This window comes from Rhincodon typus, chromosome 45, assembly GCF_021869965.1.
Source record: "Rhincodon typus isolate 14 chromosome 45, sRhiTyp1.1, whole genome shotgun sequence".
NCBI lineage: Eukaryota > Metazoa > Chordata > Chondrichthyes > Orectolobiformes > Rhincodontidae > Rhincodon > Rhincodon typus.
Genome location: NC_063376.1, coordinates 4845519 through 4872861, shown reverse-complemented (window position 1 = coordinate 4872861; position 27343 = coordinate 4845519). Strand labels below are relative to the sequence as shown.

The 27343-nt window shown below is 43.1% G+C and overlaps 1 protein-coding gene across 1 annotated transcript in view; it reads left to right on the top strand.

Annotated features, from left to right (window-relative positions):
• The window catches only part of LOC109925331 (polyunsaturated fatty acid 5-lipoxygenase-like), a 173814-nt gene extending 160793 nt beyond the window's left edge, over positions 1–13021 (top strand). The window contains exons 11-14 of the mRNA XM_048620265.1: positions 7046–7173; positions 9331–9431; positions 10888–11058; positions 12534–13021. Coding sequence (XP_048476222.1) covers positions 7046–7173; positions 9331–9431; positions 10888–11058; positions 12534–12713 — 580 coding nt within the window. The 3' untranslated portion in view covers positions 12714–13021. The remainder of the gene's footprint in view (positions 1–7045; positions 7174–9330; positions 9432–10887; positions 11059–12533) is intronic.
• The last annotated feature ends 14322 nt before the right edge of the window (positions 13022–27343 follow it).

Here is a 27343-nt window from a genome sequence, read left to right as displayed (position 1 = left end):
TGTTCCTGATTTACAGCATCTGCAGTTCTTTCGGTTTTTATTTAGTGAAACATGGGGATTTTCCATGCACAAAGCCATGCTGATTATCCCTAATCAGGCCTTGCCTTCCCAAATACATGTAAATCCAGTCCCTCAGGATCTTCTTCAACAACTTATCCACCACTGACCTAAGGCTCACCAGACTGTAGTTCCCTGGCTCTTCCTTGCAGCCTTTCTTGAATAATGTTTGCCAACCTCCATTCTTCCAGCATCTCACCCTTGGCTATCGATGAGGCAAATATCTCAGCAAGGGGCCCAGCAATCACTTTCCTAGCTTCCCACAAAGTTCTGAGGTACACCTGATTATGTCCTGGGGATTTATCCATCTTTATGTGTTTTAAAACCTCCAGCACCCCCTCCACGGTAGTACAGACACTTTCCAAGATATCACTATTTATTTCCCCAAATTCTGTAGCTTCCATATCCTTCTCCACAGTAAACACTGGTGCGAAATACTCATTTAGTATCTCACCCATCTCTCGTGGTTCCACACATAGACAGCCTTGTTGATCTTTAACGGACCCTGTTCTCTCCCTAGTTACTCATTTGTCCTTAATGTAGCTGTGGATTCTCTTTCAGTGGTTCAAGAAGACAGCTCATCACTACCTTCTCAAGGGCCACTAGGGATGGGAAATAAATGCTGGCCAGCCAGCGACACTTACATCTCACAAATAAATTTAAAAAATCAATGTCAACCCGTTGTCCTCACCCAACCCTATGCCCCATTACAGCCCCCATGTTATTTCCAATGCTACTAACCCAGTATCTACCTTGGGCATATCTCAGGAGCCATGTGGAGATGAAAATAACAACTTCTAAAAATCTAATTCCTTTATTTATATATACTTGATAGAGAAAATGCTGCTGTTCATAAAATCCATTCTAAGCTTTTAAATCCCCTCAAACGTGAACCTCTTGTGAAACTAAACATCCCACATTACTCTTTAGTATTTTAACATTGTTGCCTGAAAAGGAGTACTCAAACCCAGTTACTTTGGTGTTCTTCCCTTGTGTGTCAGGCAGGGAACTGACTCAGAATTTAATTAAACAAGACCTTCATTATTCAACCCTTTAGATTCCAAAGCTTAATATAAAACATACATTTGTTGCAACATTTACTTTTTATTTCATCTAACATCTTCAGCTTTAACTCACTTCATTTAAGTTCACCTTTATCTTACTTTAAATTAATCCACAGTTAACTCTAACTCTTACTTTAACTCTATAAGTTTGGCTTGAATCAACTACTACCCCGACTTGACTGAAGTGGCCAACTTTCTTCTGTGTAGATCTCGCCTCATGGTTTTTTGTCTTCTCTCTGAAGACTACTTCAGGGCATGTGCTTCTCATATGTGGTCTGTAAGGCTGCTTTGGAGAAAATTTCTTTGTTCTGTTAACTTATCCGAAAGTGTGGTCTATTTCCAGAAAGATCTCTGGCACTTAGTCAATGAATTGATCAAAGCCTAATCATATAGTTCAATTTCAGCCAATGGAGTTTACTGGTAAACAACTCCCAAATGTTTACACGAAGCCATAAACAGTGACATTCCATGCTCCATTTAAGGTAGTAATGGTGCCAACATATCCAGAGATAACTGCAATACTTGCCTTTTTTGGTCAGCACAGGGAACTGAATGTCACAATATGTCCCAGCTGCAGTTTAACCGAGGTCAGAGTTTCAATCGGCTTAACCAAAATTCCCAACATGCTTGATTGTAGCTCTTAAACAGTCTGGTAGCAATTTCTGTTGCTGGCCAGCTGACCATAACACCCTCTTTAAACTGTCATTCATCAAACTGTGAACTCAGAATCCCCTGCTGAAATAGTTAAAGCTTTTGAAACTCAGCCAAGTGTTTATAAAGATACAATAATAGACCTTGGCAAAAAACCCTATTGAAGCTATGAACAGATACTAATTTTCTTTTAAACCTACATCAAATGGCCTATCAAGAGAAGCAACCAGCATAGTTCTCTTTTTAACTCTCAGTAACATTGTTAGATTTTAATGTTTAAAAAATGAGATTTTAAAAGACTGTTAGTCTTGGAGAGAATGACCATAATATGATAGAATTCTTCATTAAAGATGGAAAGTGACATTGTTGATTCTAGACTAGAGTCCTGAATCTAAATGTAGGAAACTACAATGGTATGAGGCACAAGATGGCTATGATAAGTTGGGGAATTTTACATAAAGAGATGATGCTGGATAGACAATGGCAAACATTAAAGAGTGCATAGATGAACTACAACAATTATTCATTTCTGTCCCACATAAAAACCAAAATGGGAAAGGTGGCCCAACCATGGCTAACAAGGAAAATTACAGTATTTGATCCAAGGAAGGGACATACAAATTAGTTAAAAAAAAAAGACAGTAGACCTGAGGATTGGGAGCAGTTTAGAATTAAGCAAAGGAGAACGAAGGGAATGATTAAGGGAGGTGGGAAATTGAGTATGAGAGTAAGGTTGAAGGGAACATACAAACTGATTGTAAAAGTCTGTGTAGATACGCGAAAAGATGAAGGTTAGTGAAAACGAACGTACAGGGCAGAAACAGGGGAAACTATGAGGGAATAAACAGATGGCAGACCAACCAACTTAACTTGATTCTGTTGTCAGAAAGGACAATGCCAATAACGTCCTAAAAATTTTGGGGAGAATCACACGAGAGTCTAGTGAGGGAGAAGAACTAAAGGACATCAGTATTAGTAGGGAAATGGTGTTGGGGAAATCTATGGGTTGAAAGTCTGATAAAACTCCAGGGCCTGATTATCTACATTCCAAAAGAAAGTGACACCAAAAATAGTGGATATATTAGCGGTCATCTTTCAAGATTTTATAGACAGTTCCTAAAGATTGGAGGGTAGCTAATGTAAACCACTATTTAAAAAAGGAGGTAGTCGTGGGGTGGCAGGACTGACATATGAAGAGAGACTGGATCAGTTAGGACTATATTCCCTGGAGTTTAGAAGAATGAGAGGGAAATCTCATAGAAACCTATAAAATTCTAACTGGACATAAATGCAGAATAGATGTTCTTGATGACTGGGGAGTTGAGAACCGGAGGGTCAGTCTAAACAGCAAATTATTGGCTCATTAGCCTGACATTGGTAGTTGGGAAAATTCTAAGTCCACTGTGAAAAATTCAAAACTGAGCACTTGGCAAACAGTGACAGGATTGGATAGAGTCAACATGGATTTATGAAGGGGAAATCATGCTTATCAAATCTGCTGGAATTTTTTTGAGGATGTAACTATTACAGTTGAAGCAGGGAGCCAATGAATGCAGGTTTCTTGAGCTTTCAGAAGGCTTTCAGTAAGGTCCCATGTAAGAGGTTAGCATACAAAATTAAAGTGCATTGGAAATGGAGGTCCTAAACTAACATGGAAATAGAACTGGTTAGTAGACGTAAGCAGCAAGTAGGAATAAATAGGCTTTTACAAGTGATAGTAGGAACTGCAGATGCTGGAAAATCTGCGATAACAAGGTGTAGAGCTGGATGAACACAGCAGGCCAAGCAGCATCATAGGAGCAGGAAGGCTGACGTTTCGGGCCGAGACCCTTCATCAGAATTTCTGAAGGGTCTAGGCCCGAAAGGTCAGCCTTCCTGCTCCTATGATGCTGCTTGGCCTCCTGTGTTCATCCAGCTGTACAGGCTTTTACAAGTAGCAGGCAGTGAGTAGAATCAGGAATCAGTGCTTGGACCCCAGCTATTCAGAGTATATATTGATAATTTAGTTGAGGGAACTAAATGTAATGTTTCCAGATTTGCAGATGACACAAAGCTGGGTGGGAGAGTGAACCGTAAGGAGGATGCAGAGATGCTTCTGTGCGATTTGGACAAGTTGAGTGAGTGGGCAAATGAATAACAGATGAAGCATAATCTGGATAATTATGAGGCTATCCACTTTGGTATCAGGAAGGCAGATTATTATCTGAATGGCAATAGATTGGGAAATAGGGAAGATGCAATGAGACCTGGGTATCCTCGTGCACCAGTTGTTGAAAAGAAGTATTGCAGGTTCACCAAGTGGTGAAGAAAGCAATTAGTATGATGGCCTTCATGGCAAAAGAATTTGAGTACAGGAGCAGGGATGTCTTGCTACAATTATACAGGGCCTTGGTGAGACCACCTGAGAATATTGTGTGCTGTTTCAGTTCCTTGTCTGAGGAAGGATATTTTGGCTGTAGACGGAGTGCAACAAAGGTTTACCAGATTGACTCCTGGGGTGGCAGGACTGATGTATGAAGAGAGACTGGATTGACTATGACTATATCCACTCGGGTTCCGAAGAATGAGAGAGAAATCTCAAAGAAACCTATAAAATTCTAACAGGGCATAAATGCAGGATGGATGTTCCTGATGATCAGGGACTTCAGGATCAGAGTCACAGTCCAGACATATGAGGTAGGCCATTTAGGACAGAGACTAAGAGAAATGTCTTCACCTAGAAAGTGGTGAGCCTGTGGAATTTTCTGCCACAGAAAGCAGTTGAGGCCAAAACATTAAATGTTTTCATTTAGGAGTTAGACATAGCTTTTAGGGTTAAAGGGATCAAAGGGCATGAGGAGAAAAACAGGAATAAGGTGTAGAGTTAGATTATCAGCAACAATCATATTAAACGGCACAGTAGAATCAAAGGGCCGAATCGCCTATAACACATAGATTCACAGAGTCATCTAGATGTACAGCATGGAAACAGACCCTTTGGTCCAACTCAGCCATGCTGACCAGATCTCCTAAATTAGTCTAGTTCCATTTGCCACTATTGACCCATAACCCTTTAAACCCTTTCTATTCATATACCCATCCAGATGCCTTTTAAATGTTGTAATTGTACCAGCCTCCCCCACTTCTTCTGGGAGCTCATTCTACACATGCACCACCCTCTGCGTGAAAAAGTTGCCTGTGAGGTCCATTTTAAATATTTCCCCTCTCACCTTAATCCTATGCCTCTAGTTTTGGACTCCCCTGTCCCGGGGAAAAGACCTTGACTATTCACCCCACCCAAGCCCCTCATGATTTTATAAACTTCTATAAGATCACCCCGTAGCCTCTGATGCTACAGGGAAAATAGCCGCAGTCTATTCGGCCTCTCCCTATAGCTCAAACCCTCCAACCCTGGCAACATCCTTGTAAATCTTTTCTGGACCCTTTCAAGTTTTGCAACATCTTTCCTATCACAGGGAGAACAGAATTGAATGCATTGTTCCAAAAGTGGCCTAACCAATGTCTTGTGCAGCTGCAACATGATGAGCCAACCTCTATATTCAATGCACAGACTATTAAAGGCAAGCATACCAAACACCTTCTTCACTATTCTGTCTACCTGTGACTCCACTTTCAAGGAACTATGAACTCCAAGGTCTCTTTGTTCGGCAATGCTGCGCAGGACCTTCCCAATTAAGTGCATAAGTCCTGCCCTGATTTGCCGTATCAAAATGCAGCACATCACATTTATCTAAATTAAACTCCATCTGCCACTCCTTGGCCCATTGGCCCATCTGATCAAGGATCCATGGTACTCTGAGGTAACCTTCTTCGCTGCTCACTACACCACCAATTTTGATGTCATCTGAAAACTTACTAACCATATCTCCTCTATTCACACATCGAAGTCATTTATATAAATGACAAAAAGTAGTGGAGCCAGCACTGATCCTTGCGGCACACTGCTGGTCACAGGCCTCCAGTCCGAAAAACAACCCTCCAATATCACCCTGTGTCTCCTCTCTTCATGCCAGTTATGTATCCAAATGGCTAGTTCTCCCTCTATTCCGTGTGATCTAATCTCTTTAACCAGTCTCACAGAGTCACACAGCATGGAAACGGCCCAACCTGTCCACACCCTGCTTCTATTTGTATGTTTTGACTATGCTATCCGTTCTTTTAAGACCATTTATGTTGACTCCATTTATTCATGACCATTCATGCAACAATCAAAATAAGGTTGCTAGAATTAAATGCGAGGTCCAAGTGACCCTGCTGAGTTTGAGGATTCCTTACTTTGTGAAAAAAGCTTCCCCTCCTTTACCCTACCAATTGGATCTGTCACAAATGTGAGCGTGTCTTCAACATCCACCTCCCACCTACCATTTTCAAAAGTCTATGAAGCTGGGAAAACTCCACGAAAATCTTGCCATTTATTGCCAACAGGGCCCTTTCCAATATAAAATCAATACCATTAATCTGGCAACTATTGGAAATTGAAGCACATTTTAAATAATCTTTCTTTTATGGAGGATGAGGCAACCCACACTAGTACCCTTAACCAATATACTCTTAAAAAGTGAACCTTCTGAGTTTCCTGTTACTTAGCACAATCAACAACTGAGCTAAATGCATAGCCTTTTAAATGCTAGTTTATTTACCTGCATTACCAGATGGAAGTGTGAAGACTTTAACCTTGACTGCAAAAAATGTATAATCCTCAAAGCTTGAATCTTTGTCAATAGAAAACAGTTTTGAAGCTACCTGCTCATATCAAGCTCCTCCTACTGGTGTACCATTTTCTGAAGTCACACAATGCACTTCCACGAAGGCCAGCGTTCTTACTTTTCAATCACCAACAATCTGCCTTGAAATGTCACCTGGTACGAAAAAAAATAGTTTCTTTGAATCAGACCTGGCCTGATTTCCCAATGAATACTTTACAATAAAACTGTTCAGCTTTTACAGTGGCAATTGTAACTTTGAAGCAGTTTACTTAAATGTTACAAAATACATTACAACTCCTGTGAGGACTAGGGCCGCAGGTGAGTCTTAACACTATCTCCTCTGAGTAGTCCTCCAACTCACACACCAACTTGTCCCAGTTGGAACAGAAGTAGGGGAAGCACCATCCTTTGTGGCTGAAGCAGACCATCCACCAGCACATTCCTGAGGAAACTAGGGTCAAATGTCAAAAAACGGACCTATCCATTTGTGGACACATCCCGAACATGAATTTAAAAAGCCTGACAGGTAAAATCTTATAACACTTTTTCATTCCTGATCCTTAACAGATTTGTCACCAGAATTGTCATGTATTACTATAAGACGGAGTGTGAAATTAAAGATGATCCTGAACTTCAAGCCTGGATTAAGGACCTCACTGAAGTCGGACTTGGAGATAATGATAATAAAGGCACCGGTAAGTGACTACAGGCTCACACCTGGACAAAAATGTCAATTTTCCTCCTTATGAAATCATAGTCTCAATGCATTAAAAGTGGCCATTCAGCCAAGAGCATGTCCATGCTAGCTCTTACAAAGGACGTCCCTGCTTTTTTCCCATAACCCTGCAATCTTGACCAATCTCATATTGTCTGTGAAATCTGATTTCACTATAATTTCAAGTAAGGCATTCCAAATTGTATAAAATCTCTCCAGATGAAGCAAATTCTCATTTCTTTCTGGTACTTTTCACAATTATTTTTAACCTGTTAACTTTCGTTACCAATCCACTTACCAGAATAATAGCTTTTCCTGATTTGCTTTATCAAAAGCTGTCATAGTTCAAAAATCTACTATCATTGAAACCAGAGTAAAGGGTGCTTTATTCTGTATCTAACCACAGGCTGTCCCTGTCCTGGGAGTGTTTGATGGGGACTATGTAGAGAAACCTTTACTTTCAGTTTAAATGTGTAGAGTAGCTTTATGTCCTAATCTGTGCTGTCCCTGACCCAGCAGTGTTTCATGGGGATGGTGTTGAAGAACCTTTACTTTCTGCTTACTTCTAGCTTAAAAGAATAGAGAGGTCTTCGCTCTGTATCTAATTCTGTACTGTCCCTGTCCTGGAATTGTTCAATGGGGACAATGTAGAGCCAATTTTAATTTCAGTTTAAAAGACTTGAGGGAGTTTTACTTTCAGTTTACCTTCAGCTTAAAAGAGTAGAGTCAGCTTTCCTCTGTATCTATCTCTGTGTTGTGCCTGACTTGGGAGTGTTTGATATGGACAATGTAGAGATACTTTTACTTTCTGTTTAGAAGAGTACAGAGATATTTACTTTCAGTTTAATAGAGAGAGCTTTAGTCTGTTTCTAATCTGTGTAGGACCTGACCTGGGAATTTTTGATGGGAACAACGTAGAATAACATTTAGTTTCAGTTTAAAAGAGTAGAGAGAGCTTTATTCTGTATCTAACCCTTTCTGTGCCTAGTAAAGAACATCTGGTATTGCCTTCATCGATTGGGGCATCGAGTATAAAAGTTGGCAAATCATGTTGTAACTGTATAAGACTCTGGTCAGGCCACATTTGGAGTACTGTCCACAGTTCTGATCACCGCACCAGAGGAAGGATGTAGAGGCTTTGAAAAGGGAACAATAGAGGTTTACCAGGATGCTTCCTGGATTACAGTCTATTAGCAATATGGAGAGGTTGGACAAACTTGGATTGTGCAAGTGTTGGAGGCTGAGGGGCAACCTGATAGAAGTATATAAAATTACAAGAGGCATAGAGGTGGATACTGGAGTCTCTTTTCCAGGGTGGAAATGTCAAATACTAGGGTGCATAGTGTTAGAATAAGAGCAGTAAAGTTTGAACAAAATGTGTGAAGAAAGTGTTTTGCACAGAGGGTAGTAGGTGCCTAGAACATGCTGCCATGGTTAGTGGTAGAAGCAGATACAGCAGCAAAGTTTAAAAGATATTTATACAGTGACATGAACTGGCAGGGAATAGAGGTGATTTGGTGATGGGAAAACAAAATAAATTCTGTGTAAGACCTCTTCTGGATATTAATAAAAATATAAAGAGAGTCTTTTGGGATAGTGCATCTGTAGTTACGAGGCAAACTGGTGTTATGCTGCATACTGTGGATAAATCTATTGAGAAAGGGTCTTGTTTTCTAAGTCATGAACCATTGTATGAATAAGGGAACAGAAAGGATAGTGGAACTTTGAAACTTTTTTTCAACAACTGGAAACTGATGCTGTATCAATGATAAATAGGAGATTGATATATTTGTGTTTCCAAATGTCCCAAGAGAAATGGGGCAAATGTGGCAATATAAAGTTGTAGATTAGCCATGATCACATTGAATGGTGGAGCAGACTAGAAGGGCTGAAGGCTGCCTCTTCCTGTGATCCAATGAAAGTGGAGTTGAGGAGTCATATTGCTTACTCATGCTGCAACTTGCTCTGTTTTTGTAAAAATTTAGAGAGGTTTTACTTACTCTTGTGCGAAATGGGAGATGTTTGAGCTCGTGAGTGGTTCACCCTTTCTCAGCTTTCTTGGTGCAAACATGGCCCCATGTGAAGCTCCCTCCATTTACTCCCTGATATACCCTGTCAAATGGTGTCTGTCTTTCAGAATTTCCGACAGCGTTCCACACCAGGAAGGACCTCTGCAAATTCCTCACCATGATTATCTTCACATGCAGTGCCCAACACGCAGCCCTGAATAATGCACAGGTAACCTCCACACAGACAGGACAGAGAGAGAGAGAGGGAGACAAGGAGAGAGAGGGGAGGCAGAAGGAGAAAAGGGAAGGGAGAAGAGGAGAGAGAATGAGGGAAAGAGAGACAATGAGGGAGAGAGCAACAAGGAGACAAGGAGGAGAGAGGGGGAAAAGGGGAGGGAGGAAGAGTAAGAGAAATGGAGGGGGAGAAAGAAGTGGAGAGAGAGCAACACAGAACAGAATGAGGGAGAGAAGGTTTTGAGAGAAAGACAGAGTGAATCAAGGGGAGAGAAAGGAGACAGAGAGAAAGAAGGGGCAAGTCAAAGGAAGGAGAGAGAGAAAGGGAAAAGAGAGAAACAGTCAATAATAACAAAGGAATGAGAGTGAAGATCAGGGACAGAGGCAGAAGGGGAGTCTCAGAGAGAGAGAGGGTTGTGGAGAAGGACTTGATTTCAAATTGGATCCAAGCCCATCAGAGAGTCTGAAACCAAGATATCTTTCTTGTGGATAGAGTTTATTAACTACTCAGTCTTACAGCTCCTTCCACACAACAGTTCTACCTGTTGCCCCTTTAGATCTAGCCTGGTGACTGATTAATCAATTATTTCCAATCACCTGCTTAATTATTTGTTACGTTAACATATATTATAAATATTAACTGTATTAAAAGATAGGAAGAGCTGATTCTGGAGTCAGAGATAACACAGTGTGGAGCTGGAGAAACACAGCAGGCCAGGCAGCATCAGAGGAGCAGGAAAGCTGACGTTTCGGGTCGGGACCCTTTGTCAGAAATGGGGGAGGTGTAGGGGGCTCTGAAATAAATAGAGAGAGGAGTGGTGGGGCTGGGGAAGGCAGGTCAGATGGTGATAGGTGAGTGCAGGTAGGCAGTTGTGGGGATTGGTCAGTGAGGTGGAAGGAGCGATAGATGGGAGAGAAGATGGGCAGGTTGTGGCTCTCAGCTGAAATATTAAATCAGGGGCTAATGTGTCTCCTTGGGTGAACAGAAAGATCCAATGGAAAGAAGAACAAAGGGTTACTGTTAACACAGAGACAGTAGGAACTGCCGATGCTGGAGAATCTGAGATAACAAGGTGTAGAGCTGGATGAACACAGCAGGCCAAGCAGCATCAGAGGAGCAGGAAAGCTGACGTTTCGGGTCGAGACCCTTCTTCAGAAAATCATGTTAACACATTTTGGTTTTCTTAAATAGACACAGGGTGTAAATTCAAATCTGCTTCAGTGGGCAAAATGCCCAAGCTCATGGGCACAGGACTGTACTCCCTGGTGCTGTGAGCAGCAATGCCCCATAGGATTGGTTGCCCTGGAGATCGGTCTCCAGTTCTGAGAGAGTTCTAGATGGATTGAGAAGCTGTGAAGCATTTTGAGGCAGGGAGAGATGCAGCTCTAAATGAAAGTCTTTTCTGTCTTTCTGCCTGACTGAATTAGATTTCCTTTCCTTTTTCGACCAGTATGATTGGGGTGCCTGGATCCCCAATGCCCCCTGCTCCATGAGGAAGCCTCCTCCCACTACCAAAGGGATTGTGACTATGGAGCACATCATGGAATCACTGCCGTCCCTCCACCAATCCTGCCTCCAGATGGCAATTCTCTGGATCCTTAATCAGAAGCCGTGTGAAATGGTAAGGAATTGAAGAATAATCTAGATGTAATATCTATTTCTGAAGTAAAAGGCATTTGAGTCCAACCAGGAATCCAGAGTGAAATCTGAACACTCACTGCATTGACTCCAGAAATGAGAGTGTTGACTGAGGAGGAGCGATTGAGTCAAAGAGATCTCATGTTCAGAATAATGAAACATACGTATTCTTTGTGGAGCATGTGCTGAGAGGCCGTTTCTCTGAGAGTTAAGAGGTTGCAGTCGTTGTCAAAGACACAGCCTCTGGTGCAGCCATTGGAATCAGGAGTGCACAAGAAGCAAGATTTGGAGATGCAGAGAGATGTCAGAGGATTGTAGCACTCAGGGAGGAAGAGAAGCTTTGGAGGGACTGATGTGATGGAGATAGTATAGGTCAGCAAGCATCGTGCGACTTGGAAGCAGTATTTTGGATGGTTTCAAGATTAGGTGGGTTTGGAATGCTCAAGGCTAAAAGTAAGAAAAGTAAGGATGAAGGTTTCAGCAGCCGATGAGCTGAGACAGGGACTGAGCTGGGTAACGATACAGAGTTAGAAATGCACAGTGACAGTAATGACCAGCTCAAAAGGTCATCAAAAGGTACGACCCCAAGGTTGCAAACAATCTGGTCCTGCCAGATGTAAGATCCCTGCTTGACGTAAGACCATAAGACATAGGATTGGAAGTGGGCCATTCAGCCCATTGAGGTCATTCCCCCATCAATGGCATCATGGCTGATCTGATAAGCCTCAGTTACACTTTTCTGCCTTTTCCCCCAAAACCCTTGATTCCCCCAATTAAACCTGTCTGTCTCAGCCTTGAATATGCTTAAGGATCCAGCCCCAACAGCCCTATTGATTTTCAGTCCAGAAATTTGTCAGTTTCACCCCAATTTGTCGTGAACGTGTACCATGTGCAGTTTGGTCTCTTTATTGAAAGAAGGATGTAATTGCATTGCAGGTGGTTCAGGGTAGGTTTACTAGATTGACACCTGGAATGCCTGGGTTGTGTTATGAGGATAGGTCAGACAGACTGGGCTTGTTTCCACTTGAGTTTGGAAGAATGAAAGGATATTTCCCCTTGTGGGTCATTCCAGACCTAGGGAGCACTGTTTTAAAATTAGGAGGTCACGTTTTCAGGATGGAGACAATGAAAAAACAATTTCTCTCTGAGGATTATGCAATTTTGGACCTCTGTTTCCCAGGGAATGGTGGAGACTGGGTCATAAATAATTTTAAGGTGGATGTAGATAGTTTCTTGTCAGGTAGGGGAGTTAAGGATTATTGGGGGTGGATGTGAATTTGAAACTTTAGCTGATCAGCCACAAACATTTTTGAATGGCAGAGCGGGTTTGAGGGGACAAATGGCCCACTTCTCCTATTTTGTAGGTTGGTATAAGCACAAGAACTCCACTGTCAAGCTCTCCAAGTTGTCAGTGAACCTGCCCGAACCCAACTAAAAACAAGCTATTTACTTTTGCAGACTAAACTGGGCTATTACAAAGAGAAGTACTTCACTGAAGAGAAGGTGCAGACCATCATTGGGCAATTTCAAGAAGAGTTGAAGAAAATTGATAGCGCAATTCGGGAGTATGATGAGAACCTGGTCTTGAACTATGAATACATGCGTCCTGAGAACATTGAGAATAGCATCACCACCTGATGGGTAGAGCAGTCTTTCCTTACACACAATTTGGTCAGTAATTACCTACTGCTTTAAGACGGGTAGCATTAAGACAGCTTCCCTGGCTCTGCACATGATAAAAGTAGCTTCTCAAGCCATACTCTGAGTAATTAATCATCTCAGCTCTGTTAGAAATAATAATCAAAGTAGTACTAAAGTCTACTCCTTGACTCATAAGTATATCATAGTTTTATCATATGAATAGATTTATTGAGAGCAATATGATCTTTGCTGTTAAAGTAATCATTTGAAAAGCTCACCATAACAGTTCACTTTTTATTCCCACAATAAAGGCACAGCTTTTACTTTGCTTGGCATCTTTTTTTAAAGTATTTTTCCCTGTCACTGCAATCAACCAGGCAAAAGAGATCAGCAAATGAGATGTTGGTGACTCAGGAGTCATAGGTTGGAAATCCCCGATATAAGAGGAGGTATTCACTTCTATGAAGTTCAGAAACTCCCTTGTGCTGTAATGCACGATGTTCTCAAGTAGCCGTACAAGACCAGGCAGCAAGTCCCGAATGAACCTTTTCATTCTCTGATGGTGTTGTGTTCCATAAGCAGGAACTATTTTTTAATTTACTTGCGGGACACTCGTGTGTTGCTGGCTAGTCCAGTGTGTATTCCCTGTCCCTAGTTGCCCTTGAGAAGGTGGCGCTGAGCTGCCTTCTTGAACTGCTCCAGTTCACATGCTGACCCACGATGCCCTTGGGGAGAAAATTCCAGGATTTTGACCCAGCAACGCTGAAGGAACGGCCGATATATTTCCAAGTCAGGATGGTGGATGGCTGGGAGGGGAACTTGGAGGTGATGGTATTCCCCTCTTTCTGGTCTTTATAAAACAATAAAATAGAACATAGAACAGTACAATGAAGGAACAGGCCTTTCAGCCCACTATGTCTGTGTTGACCATGATACCATTCTATACTAATCCAATCTGCCTGCACGTGGTTCATATCAGTCTCTTCCCTGCCTGTTCATGTGTCTGTCTAATTACCTATTAAACTATGCTATTGTATCTGCTTCTACAACTTCTCCTGGCAGCAAGTTCCAGGCACCTACCACTGCTTTCTCTCACCAGATGCTGCCAGCCCTGCTAAGTTTTTCCAGCTTTTTCTGCTTTTGTAACTTATCATCTGCTTCGTCACAGGGTATGTTTTCAACCCAAATACAATGCTGAGAAAAAAAATGGGAGACATGGCGAGTCATCCATGGCTCAGTGGGTAGCACTAGCACCTGAATCAGACAGTGATGGGGTTACTTCTCACTCCAGAGGTTTGAATATAAAATTCCAGGCTGGCAGTCCCAGATCCTAGAACTGAGGGAGTGCTGGGATGTCCGACATACTGGTACCATCTTTCAGATGAAATATTAAACGCAGGTTGCACCTGCCGTCTCAGGGGGGTGTAGAATGTCCCATGGCTGTGATTTTAGAGAAGAGCAGGTGAGTTATCCTTGGTGTTTGGGGATAATGCTAATAACTCAGTCATTGATGTGCACCCATGCACAAACAGGCCTGAGTTTCTGGAGCTATTTTAAGTCCAATTAAAACACTAGGCAAAGCCATAACTATGTGAAGAGTCTGCACGGCACATGTACACTGAATAGAGTTATGCTATATCTTGTGCTTTAGGCTAATACTACTCTCTCCATTTTGAGATCCCATTGAGGCGGGATGTGTCTGTACATTCATAGTCCCTGAGTCTGCCTTCTCCTTACCCTCCAAGAAGCACTCTAATGCTTGATGTCCCACTACTTTATTTACATCTGTACTTTGTGGGTTCTCAAATACAGCTGTCTAGTGCAGTGTCTAAGGCCTCTCTTCCTCACAAACTTATTCTAGCCTGGAATCTCTCACTTACTCAGCCTGGGCAGCCTGGGAAGGTAAGCTTTAGTTATAAAAGTCTTACCTCACGTGACTGCAGCCTTCAGTTCAATGGAGGAGGAGTCCCAGAGCAGGCGCGAGTGGTCAGCTGGGTAACGGTTATCTTTCACCCAATAAATTTGGCAAGTAACTATCACCAGGGACAGCAGTGTGTGATTGCGAGTGAGGCAGGTAGAGGGACCCTGCAGACAGGAACACAGGAGCCGCAGCCCTTGACATTGTCCCACAGGTGTGAGGCACTTGCTCCCTGCGTGGATGAGGAACAGGGCTGCAGGAAGGATGAGTCAACTGACCATGGTACCATGGTCCAGGAGGCCATTCAAGAGGTGGAAGCTAAAAGACAGATTGTAGTTGTAGGGGATTCCATCATCAGGGGGATAGACAGTATCCTTTGCGAGCAGGGTAGAGAATCCCGTATGGTGTGTTGCCTGCCCGGTGCCAGGGTGCGAGACATCTCTGACCGGCTTGAGAGAATACTAGAGAGGGAGGGGGAGGATCCAGTTGTTGTGGTCCACGTAGGTACCAACAACATAGGCAGGACTAGGAAAAAAGACCTGTTTCGGGATTATGAAAAGCTAGGAACAAAATTAAAAAACAGGTCTTCAAGGGTCATAATCTCTGGATTGCTGCCCGAGCCACATGCAAATTGGCATAGGGAGGCGAGGATCAGGGAAGTAAACACGTGGCTAAAAGAGTGGTGTGGGAAAGAGGGTTTCCTTTTCATGGGGCACTGGCATCAGTTCTGGGACAGGAGGGATCTATATTGCTGGGATGGACTCCACCTGAACAGGGCCAGGTCCAGTGTTCTGGGAAAAGAGTAATTAGGGTGGTCAATAGGACTTTAAATGAGCAAGTAGGGGGGAAGGGAGGAGTGAGCGTACAGGGAGTATAACAATTAATGTAAGGCAAAGCAGCAGGTTAGCAGGTGATGAGGAAGCTTCAACTCCATTGAAAATTAGGAAAAAAGTTAAAGGGAAGGAGAACTCAAGAGCTGTTAGTAATAGAGGTGATAGGACCCAAAAAGAAGGTGCAAAAACTGGCATAAGGGCACTTTATCTGAATGCTCGGAGCATTCAAAATAAGGTGGATGAGTTGACAGCGCAAATCATGGCAAATGGGTATGATTTAGTGGCCATTACAGAGACATGGTTACAGGATGGTCATGACTGGCAGTTAAATATCCAGAGGTATCAAACTGCACGGAAGGACAGACAGGAAGGTAAGGGAGGTGGTGTCGCTCTGATTTTTAAGGATGATATCAGGGCGGTAGTGAGAGATGATATAGGTTCTACTGAACAAAACATTGAATCCATTTGGGTGGAAATTAGGAATAGCAGGGAGAAGAAATCACTGGTAGGTGTGGTCTATAGGCCACCAAATAATGACATCGTGGTGGGGCGGGCAATAAACATAGAAATAGCTAATGCATGTAAAAATGGTACAGCAATTATCATGGGGGATTTTAATCTACATATCGATTGGTCAAACCAGGTCGGTCATGGCAGCCTTGAGGAGGGGTTCACAGAATGCATCTGTGATAATTTCCTTGAACAATATGTAATGGAACCTAAGAGGGAGCAAGCTATCCTAGATCAAGTCCTGTGTAATGAGAAAGGAATAATTAATGATCTATCAGGTAGGGATCATCTTGGAAGGAGCGATCACAGTATGGTCGAATTTAAAAAACAGATGGAGCGTGAGAAGGTTAAAATATCCTGTGCTTAAACAAAGCAGACTATGATGGGATGAGGAAGGAGTTAGCTAAGGTAAAATGGGAGCAAAGATTTTATGGTGGGTCAATTGAGGAACAGTGGAGGACTTTCAAAAAGATTTTTCACAGTGCTCAGTAGAAGTATATTCCAGTGATAGGAAGAACTGAAGGAAAAGAGAGAGCCAGCCATTGATGTCTAAGGAAATAAAGGAAAGCATCAGATTTAAAAAAAACATAAAAAGCAAAGATTAGTGGGAAACTAGTAGACTGGGAAATCTTTAAAGGCCAACAGAAAGCCACAAAAAAAGTTATGAAGAAAAGTAAGATTATGAGAGTAAACTAGCTCAAAATATAAAAACAGGCAGCAAAAGTTTCTATAAATATGTAAATCGTAAAAGAGTGGCGAAGGTAAACATTGGTCCTTTAGAGGATGAGAAAGCCAATTTAGTAGCTGGGAATGAGGAAATAGCCGAGGCATTAAACAGTTATTTCATGTCGGTCTTCACAGTGGAAGACACAAATAACATGCCGAAAACTGATGGCAAGAAGGTTATAGCAGGTGAGGACCTAGAAACTATCATTATCACTAAGGAGGCAGTGCTGGGCAAGCTAATGGGGCTAAAGGTAGTCAAGTCTCCTGGCCCTGATGAAATGCATCCCAGGGTATTAGAAGAGATGCTGGGGGAAGTAGCAAATGCACTAGTAATTATTTACCAAAATTCACGGGTCTCTGGGGTGGTTCCCGCAGATTGCAAAACAGCCAATGTGATGCCACTGTTTAAAAAAGGAAGTAGACAAAAAGCAGAGATAGTAGGAACTGCTGATTTTGGAGAATCTGAGATAACAAGGTATAGAGCTGGATGAACACAGCAGGCCAAGCAGCATCAGAGGAGCAGGAAAGCTAACGTTTTGGGTCGAGACCCTTCTTCAGAAATGGGGGAGGGGAGGGGGTTTCCGAAATAAATAGGGAGAGAGGGGGAGGTAGATAGAAGATGGATAAAGGAGAAGATAGGTGGAGAGGAAACAAACAGATCAAAGAGGTGGGGTTGGGGCCAGTAAAGGTGAATGTAGGTGGGGAGTTAGGGAGGGGATAGGTCGGTCCATGGCTGATCTTTTTGAGACTCAGCTCCACTTAACCGCCCACTCACCATAACCCTTAATTCCTTTACTGTTCAAAAATTTATCTAGCCTTGCCTTAAACACATTCAGTGAGGTAGCTTCAACAGCTTCACTGGACAGGGAATTCCACAGATTCACAACCCTTTGGGTGAAGAAGTTCCTCCTGACCTCAATCTTACATCTGCTTCCCTTTATTTTGAGGCTATGCCCCCTAGTCCTAGTTTCATCTGCTAGCGGAAACAACCTCCCTGCCTCCACCTTATCTATTCCCTTCATAATGTTTCTATAAGATCTCCCCTCATTCTTCTGAATTCCTTTGAGTATAATCCCAGCCTGCTCAGTCTCTCCTCATAATCCAACCCTCTCAACTCTGGAATCAACCGAGTGAATCTCCTCTGCACCCCCTCCAGTGCTAGTATATCCCTTCTCAAGTAAGGAGACTAAAACTGCACACAGTACTCCAGGTGTGGCCTCACCAGAACCCCATACAGCTGCAGCATAGCCTCCCTGTTTTTAAACTCCATCCCTCGAGCAATGACAGACAAAATTCCATTTGCCTTTTTAATCACCTGCTGCACCTACAATCCTACTTTTAGCGATTCATGCACAAGGACACCGAAGTCCCTCTGCACAGCAGCGTGCTGCAATTTTTTGCCATTTAAAACATAGTCCATTTTGCTGTTATTCCTACCAAAATGGATGACCTCACACTTATCAACATTGTACTCCATCTGCCAGACCTTTGCCCACTCACTTAGACTATCTGTATTCCTCTGTAGACTTTCAGTGTCTTCTGTACACTTTGCTCTACCACTCGTCTTAGTATCATCTGCAAATTTTGACACACCACACTTAGTCCCCAACTCCAAACCATCTATGTAAATTGTAAACAATTGCGGTCCCAACACTGATCCCTGAGGCACACCATTAGCCACTGATCGCCAACCAGAAAAACACCCATTTACCCCTACTCTTTGCTTTCTACTAGTCAACCAATCCTCTATCCATGCCAATACATTATCTGTAATACTGTGCAATTTTATCTTATGTCGCAGCCTTTGGTGTGGCACCTTGTCAAATGCCTTCTGGAAATCCAGATACACCATATCCACAGGTTCCCCATTGTCCACCATGCAAGTAATGTCCTCAAAGAATTCCACCAAATTAGTTAAACATTACCTACCCTTCATGAACCCATGTTGGGTGTTCTTAATGGGAGAATTTATATACAGATGTCTTGCTATTTCTTCCTTAATGATTGATTCAAGCATTTTCCCCACTACCGAAGTTAAGCTAACTGGCCTATAGTTACATGCTTTTTGTCTAAGATAACAAGGTGTAGAGCTGGATGAACACAGCAGGCCAAGCAGCATTAGAGGAGCAGGAAAGCTGACGTTTCGGGTCGAGACCCTTCTTCAGAAATGGGGGAGGGGAAGGGGATTCTGAAATAAATAGAGAGAGAGGGGGAGGCGGATAGAAGATGGATAAAGGGGAATCTGAGATAACAAGGCGTAGAGCTGGATGAACACAGCAGGCCAAGCAGCATCAGAGGAGGAGGAAAGCTGACGTTTCGGGCCCAGACCCTTCTTCAGAAAATCCTACTATCTCTGGATAAAGGAGAAGATAGGTGGACAGAAGACAGACAAGTCAAAGAGGTGGGGTTGGAGCCAGTAAAGGTGAATGTAGGTGGGGAGGTAGGGAGGGGATAGGTCGGTCCAGGGAGGACGGACAGGTCAAGGAGGCGGGATGAGGTTAGTGGGTAGGAGATTGGGGTGGGGCTCCAAGTGAGAGGAATGGTTAGGGAGGCAGGGACGAGCTCGGCTGGTTTTGGGATGCAGTAGGGGGAGGGGAGATTTTGAAGCTTGTAAAGTCCACATTGAAACCATTGGGCTGCAGGGTTCCCAAGCGAAATATGAGATGCTGTTCCTGTAGCCTTCGAGTGGCATCGTTGTGGCAATGCAGGAGGCCCAGGATGGACACGTCGCCCAAGGAGTGGGAGGGGGAGTTGAAATGGTTCGCGACTGGGAGGTGCAGTTGTTTGTTGCAAACCAAGCGTAGGTGTTCCACAAAGCGGTCCCCAAGCCTCCGCTTGGTCTCCCCAATGTAGAGGAGGCCACAACGGGTACAGCAGATGCAGTATACCACATTAGCAGATGTGCAGGTAAATATCCGTATGATGTGGAAGGTAATTAAAAAGGCTAATGAAATTTTGTCTGTCATTGCTAGCGAGATGGAGTTTAAAAACAGGGAGGCTATGCTGCAGCTGTGTGGGGTTCTGGTGAGGCCACACCTGGAGTACTGTGTGCAGTTTTAGTCTCCTTACTTGAGAAGGGATATACTAGCACTGGGGGGGGTGCAGAGAAGATTCACTCGGTTGATTCCAGAGTTGAGAGGGTTGGATTATGAGGAAAGACTGAGCAGGCTGGGATTATACTCAAAGGAATTCAGAAGAATGAGGGGAGATCTTATAGAAACATATAAGATTAAGAAGGGAATAGATAAGGTGGAGGCAGGGAGGTTGTTTCCGCTAGCAGGTGAAACTCGGACTAGGGGGCATAGCCTCAAAATAAAGGGAAGCAGATGTAGGACTGAGGTCAGGAGAAACTTCTTCACCCAAAGGGTTGTGAATCTGTGGAATTCCCTGCCCAGTGAAGCGGTTGAAGCTGCCTCACTGAATGTGTTTAAGGCAAGGCTAGATAAATTTTTGAACAGTAAAGGAATTAAGGATTATGGTGAGTGGGCGGTTAAGTGGAGCTGAGTCTCAAAAAGATCAGCCATGATCTTATTTAATGGCGGGGAAGTCTCGAGGGGCCGGATGGCCTACTCCTGCTCCGAGTTCTTATGTTCTTATGTATGTACTCATGTCAGAGTCATATCATCAGTTGTACCATCATTATTTACATGAATCTTATGAAACCACAGGTCACACTTAAAGTCAAACATCACTGATTAGAAAATCGATATCCCACATCGCCTTAGCGAGCACAAAATAAATTTGAAATTATTTGAAGTGTAATTAAAGAGTCAGAACAGGGAGATCATGTAAAGCAGAACTTACATGGCTGATATATCCACCAACAGTTTCAATCTTGCGTGGATGTTGATATGCATCCGTGTACTTGACATTAGGAGCCAGAAGCTAAAACGTAAATATAATATTTATAATATTAAAATATTGTGATTCATCTTTGGAATTCTCAATCTGTGAGATGCTCTGTCACTGAGTAAACCGTAGGCCAAGATCCATAGATTTTTGGGCTCTAGGGTAATCAAGGTAGATGTGAATAGAATGGGAAGGTGAAATGGAAGATCGGCCATAACCTTTTTGAATGGCAGAGCATACTAAAGGGGCTGAATGGCCTCTGAACTTAAAAACTCATTACTTCTTTCAGCAAAGAACAAGGTAAGACTGATCATTTAAGAATTGCAGAAACATGACTCATTGGTGGACAGGACTGGCAGCTTAATGTCCTGGAGTATAGATGTTTTGGTAAGATAGAAAGGGAGTTAAGAGAGGGGGAGGGAGTGGTGTTGGTTAGGGAGAACATTATGGCTGTGCCAAGGGAGGATATTCCTGAGAGATTGTCCAGTCAATTTACATGGGTGGAACTTAAGAGTAAGAAAGGGATGATCACCTTGTTACAACTGTAACCCCCAGCAGTCAAAGGGAAATTGAGACGCAAATATGTAAGGTGATCCCAGATATCTGTAATAAAAATAGGGTTGTAATGGTAAGGGATTGTAACTTTCCAAACATAGACTGGGACTGTCAGTGTTAAGGACTTGGGTGGGGAGTATTTTGTTAAGCATGTACAAGAAAAGTTTCTTATTCAATATGTGGATGTACCTGCTAGAGAAAGAGCAATACTTGACCTGTGAAATAAGGCAGGGCAAGTGACTGAGGTATCAGTGAGGGAGCACTTTAGGGCAAATGATCATAATTTGAGATAGTAAGAACTGCCGATGCTCGAGTTAGAGATAACACATGTCCACACTGTGATCGTAATTCGATTAGTTTTAAAATAGTTATGGAAAAGGATAGAACTGACCAAAAAGTTAAATTGGAATAAGGGCAATTTTGACTGCATTGGACAGGAACTTTCAAAAGTTGATTGGCGGAGGCTATTCGCAGGCAAAGGGATGGTTGGGAAGTGGGAGGCCTTAAAGAATGAGATAATGAGAGTTCTGAGACAGTATGTTCCTGTTAGTGTGAAGGGCAAGACTGGTAGGTGTCAGGAATGCTGGATGACTAGACAAATTGAGGCTCTGGTCAAGAAAAAGAAGGGGGCATGTATCAGCTATAGACAGCTGGGATTGGTGGGTAGATGCCAGTGGTATATCTGGACTAGAAGAGCTTTGCTAGGGGTGCGGCACATTCTGGAGCACAAGCCTTCAGTACTATTTCTGGAATGTTTTCAGGGCCATAGTCTTTGTAGTGACCAGTGCCTCCAATTCTTGATGTAACATGGAGTGAATCAAAGTGTCTGAAGACTGATATCTGCGATGCTGGGGACCTCTGGAGGAGGCTGAGATGGATCATCCACTTGGCATGTCTGGTTGAAGTCGTAAATGGTTCAGCCTTGTCTTTTTCACTGATGTGCTGGGCTCCTTCATCATTGAGGATGGTGATATTTATAGATTCAACGCTCTATCTATCACTTGCTGCTTATTCTGTTTGGCATGCAAGTAGTCCTATTTGGTAGTTTTGGAAGCTGTGACATCAATAAAACATTTGACAAACAATAATAACATTTATTGACAGCTCACCGCTGCTGAGTGAGAAATTTACCATGCTGCTCATGAAATGCGTAAAAGATGGATGGAGTTGCTCCCCACACTGAGATGATCCTTGCTGAATGCATTGTTCAATTGTGTCACCCATCACACCGCGGTCCACATCTTTCAGACCCCTTTCTAATTTCACCCAATGTGAAATCAAGAGACACAGTCCTTACAAAACTGATATGAAATAGCACCAGCAGTCTCTCCATTCGCAAAACTACAACATTTTAAATTACAAACCAGAGCAGTTACAAGTGGCAACATCTTTATAACCAATTTTGGGATGAGACTTGTTTCACCCTGATTCTTTCTGACAGGTGAAAATTTCTCTCCTTGAACTGTTAAAAATTAGATCAGCTGTGATCTCATTAAATGGCAGAGCAGGCTTGAAGGGTTGAGTGGCCTACTCCTTTTCCTTGTTTGTATGTCTATTGACACAAATGGAATGATGCTGCGCTCAGACTGAGAGAGTGCATGGTCATTTTCTTCATTAGTAACTACCTGGAAGTCGAATCTAACCACAAACCAACTTGAAGCAGTAGTTCAACATGACCCTGTAAGCCATTAATCCAACAGAGACAATGGCATCTAAAAGTCAAGGGGCTTGTTGAAATCAAGTGAATGATCCAACAAAGTGCAGCTGTCCAAGTGTTTTAAGAAGTCACAATGAAAGAATGGCCCAAAAAGTATCAAGTTGTGGTCACAAGAGCATATTGGGCATACAGAGACTAACTTTTTTTATTCACTCACAGGATGTGGGTGTCTTTAGCTAGGTTGGCATTTATTGCCCATCCCTAATTGCAGAGCGGGCAGTTAGGAGTCAACCACATTGCTGTGGGTTTTGAGTCACCTGTAGGCCAAACCAGGTAAGGATGCAGATTTCCTTGCCTAAAGAACATGAGTGAACCAGATGGGTTTTCCCTGACAATCGACACTGGTTTCATGGTCCTCATTAGACCCTTAATTTCAGATTCTTTCTTAAATTGAAATTCCACCATCTGCTAAGTTTCTGGATTAATAGCCTAGCAATAATAGCACTCGGCCATCACCTCCCTATGCCAGCTTATGATGTGTAATGTACAGAGGAAATATAATCATTATCCTTAAGGAGCTGAGAGGAAGGATATTAAAGCTTATCCATGCAAGACACCAAGGAATTGGAATCAAGTCTGACAAAGATAGGTGATGTGCTCTCCTGGCCAAACATGAGCAACAAAATCAGGGACTACATCAGCTAGAGCAGTGCTTGTGTTGAGTATCAAGCTAAACTTGACACCCCAGACAGACCATGGATGAAAGTGTGAGCAGCCATCTTTTCTCTCCCAGGAAACTAATTATCTTGCCAAACATACACTATCCTTTTGATTATTGGGACTTTGGCCAGTTGACTTCAATGACTTCCAGTAAAATTATAGAAATTCTGAAAGCACATTTTAGTTGTTAAGGCATTCCCAACATTGTGATGAGTGACAATGGCCCTTTGGATAATTCAGCTGCTTCACAAAGGATTGCAAACTTGATTGGAAGCAAGAAGGCAGCTCATCTACACCTTCACAAGGTCAACTAGGGATGGACGATAAATGCTGGCCTAGCCAATGATGGTCACGTCCCATGAGTGAATAAAATTGTAAAAATAAAATGTTCGTCACATCACTAGACACCCGCCCCACAAGATCCTTGAGAAAGGCATTACCCTTGACCCCTCAAAGGCAGGATGTGAAACAGGATGTCCAAACAACAGTTCTATGTTTTGGATTAGTCAGCCTGTCTTTTATAGTTCACTCATGGATTAAACACTGCAGTTACAGCATGCACTTTTATGTGCAAGTAGTAGCTATCGGCTGTTAATAGTGACGGCAGAGGATCCAAATTCCTTCCATCTAGGAATCTCTCCTGCTCTTACAGTCTCCCGTTGGAGTGTTTGTAAGGATTTACCTGCTTTGTCCACATTATGAACACATTTTCTTTGGCTGTCAAGCCCTGAGGTAGGACTTGGACCCCTAATTTCTGCTCAGAGTCAGGCACACTACCCTCTGTGCCAGATGACTTCCATAGTCAGGCTTGAAAAACCAATAAATGAGCAGCATGAGTCTGAATGTTCTCCCATCTCTTGCTTTATTGCTGTCTCTTTTCAATCTGCCTTTCTCTTTCTCTTCACTATCTCTCAATCTTGTGAGAAAGACTGTAATCTTCAGGGTACACTCAGTTCCAAGGGTGCTGTATTTAACTGTTTTTACATGTTGGGGGCATGCAATCCCATCCAGCATTAGGGAAGGGCTTTGTTGCAAGGTTTTCAAACAGTCACTCGGGGGGAGGGGGTCGCTGATAAAGAATTCAAAGGACATTTTTATTGAACAGAGACAGGGAGATACAGAAGCAGACTCCATGTTAAAAGTCATGCAGTTAAACTGTACATACTGAATAAGGCAGCTGAACCAAAGACATGTTCTGAGGAAAGATCTCTGGATCCAAAATGTTAGCTCTGCTTTTTCTCCACAGATACTGCCTGAATATCCAGCAATTTCTGACTTTGTTTCTGAACTGAAGAGATTCCGAGTAGCGCACTTGGTGAGGGGTCAAAAGCAGCTGGGCGGTTTTCTGGTGTTAGAACTCAAGAAGACCTTTAGGAGTAGGCAGCTAAGTGTTAGTTAGACAAACAGGAGGCTGGAAGAACAGCAGGCCAGGCAACATCTAGAGAAAAGGAGCGGTCAACGTTTTGGGTATTACCCTTCTTTAGGACTCAGTTAAGTGTTAGTGTCAGGGCTCAGCAAAATCGTGGGCAGCTGAGAAAGCGGGAAGGCTGCTGGCTCATTTTTAAAAATAAATCGTTCATGGGATGTCAGTGCTGTTGCTAGGCCAGCATTTATTGCCCTTCCCTAATTGCCCAGAGGGCAGTTGAAAGTCCACCACATTGCATTGGGTCTGGAGTTACTTGTGAACCAGACCAGGCAAGGATAGCAGATTTCCTTCTTTGAATCTGATGGGTTTTTTTTAAAATGGAAATTAACAGCGGTTGCACAGCCACCATCAGGTCAGCTTGTATTAAATTCTAATTCCATCATCTGCCGCGGTGGGATTCAAATCTATTCAAACCCTATTGGCTGGAGGTTCTGGATTACTAGTCCAATAATATTACTGCTTTGTCACCGTGAGGTGCTTGGAAGAAGCCTGTGAGCATTGATTGCTCTGTATAGCTGAGAGTGTGGGGCCGAAATGCTCGCAAAGAGTATTTGCGTGAAGCAACTCCAACTGGTTGGATTTCAGTGAAAATGCAATGAGAAGACTGGCTCATTGAGACTCGCTATCAGTGAAGAGCTGGAGTACTTGAGTGCAGTTTTGGAGTCCACAGAAGCACAGAGGCAAGAAAGGAAGGTGATTTAAAAAAGACTTTCAGAGGTGGGTAAAAGCATCTCTGGATTGTGAGAGAAAAAAAAATCACTCAACTGGGTCTGGCAGCATCGATTGGAGAGCGAAACAGAGTTTAATGTTTCAAGTCTGGTATGACTTTTCTTTGGAACTCAAGGGGTCTGGAATAGTAAGGGTCAGGTGTGGTTCAGTCAGCAATCCTGCTTCTGGCCTAGTTGTGACACATGTCAGAGCTGGCCTGACTCATAGAACCTTAAAATCTCTACAATGTGGGAGAGGCCATTCAGCCCATCAGGTCTGCACCGACCCTTTGAAGAGCATCCCACCCAGACCCAGTCCCCTACCCTGTCCCCATAACCCCACATTTCTCTAGCTAATCCACCTAGTCTGCCCATCCCTAGCCACTACGGATAATTTAGCATGGCCAGTCCACCTAAGATGAACATCTTTGGGCTGTGGGAGGAAATCAGAGCACCCGGAGGAAACCCACACAAACGCGGGGTGAATGTGCCAACTCCAACACAGACGGTTGCCCGAGGTTGGAATCAAACCTGAGTCCCACTCAGAGCAATGCTGAACCTCATTCCTCCCAGGTGAATGTAAACAATCTCCCTAGAACTATCCTGAATAAGATGAATACTTTAATTTTTGAATCATACAATTAATAGTAGTAATGAGAGTGGGTTGTTCTGAGTCAATATTTAGTGCTCAACAGCATCGTTCAAACAGCTGAATGATCTGATCTCCATTTCTGTGAGAATAGCCAATTGCCAAATGAAAGCAAAATTCTGCAGATGTTGGAGATGTCAAATAAAGATAGAACATGCTGGAGAAACTCAGCAAGTCTGGTGGCTTCTGTGAAGCAAAATCAAGGTAAAGTCGCCATAGTCCTAGCAGACCATAGGCTGCTCTCTCATTAGAGAGAGAGAGAGACGCGACTGATGATGGGTTTAACCTGAGGGTGATCATGCCTCAAGCAAAGGGCAAAGTTGAGGAGGAAGGTCGTTCATGGTAATCTCGGCCAGTGCCAGGTTGAACGCATGCTGTTGGCATCACTCTGCATCACAAACCAGTCATCCTGCCAATTGTGGAGTGAAGAAAGAAACAAAGATAATCTGACATAAAACTTCTTGAAACTCAAGAGACTAAACCTTAGCTCAAAGAGTGATGAGCCTGGTAATGCAACCTGAGTATTTATGTTAACTTGTATTAATTATTTTCTTAGCATTAATTTTGTTATATAAGCATATGCGCCTGGGAACAATGATCACTTTGGCCTCCAAGTTTAAAAAATTGAATGTAGGGTGAATTATCCAGGCTTGTTTTAATTCTAGAGCCCGGCTGTAAACAGAATTTCCTGTAAGTACCAGGTGATAGTAAGGACTGCAGATGCTGGAAGTCAGAGTCGATAAATTGTGGAGCTGGAGAAGCACAGCACATCAGACAGCATTAGAGGAGCAGGAAAGTCGACATTTCGGGTCTGGACCCTTCATCAGGGCTGGGGGAGTGGGGAAAGGGAGCTCAGAAATAAATAGGGGGGGGTCTGGGGTGAAGGTAGGTGGGATGGTGATAGGTGGATACAGGTAAGGGGTTGTAGAGATAGGTCAGTGGGAAGGGTGGAGCCGATAGGTGAGAAGGAAGATGGACAGGTTGTGTCAGGTCAAGGAGGCAGGGATGAGAGGGAGGGCTGGACATGGGATTAGGCTGGGGGTGGGGAGATTTTGAAGCTGGTGAACTCTATGTTGA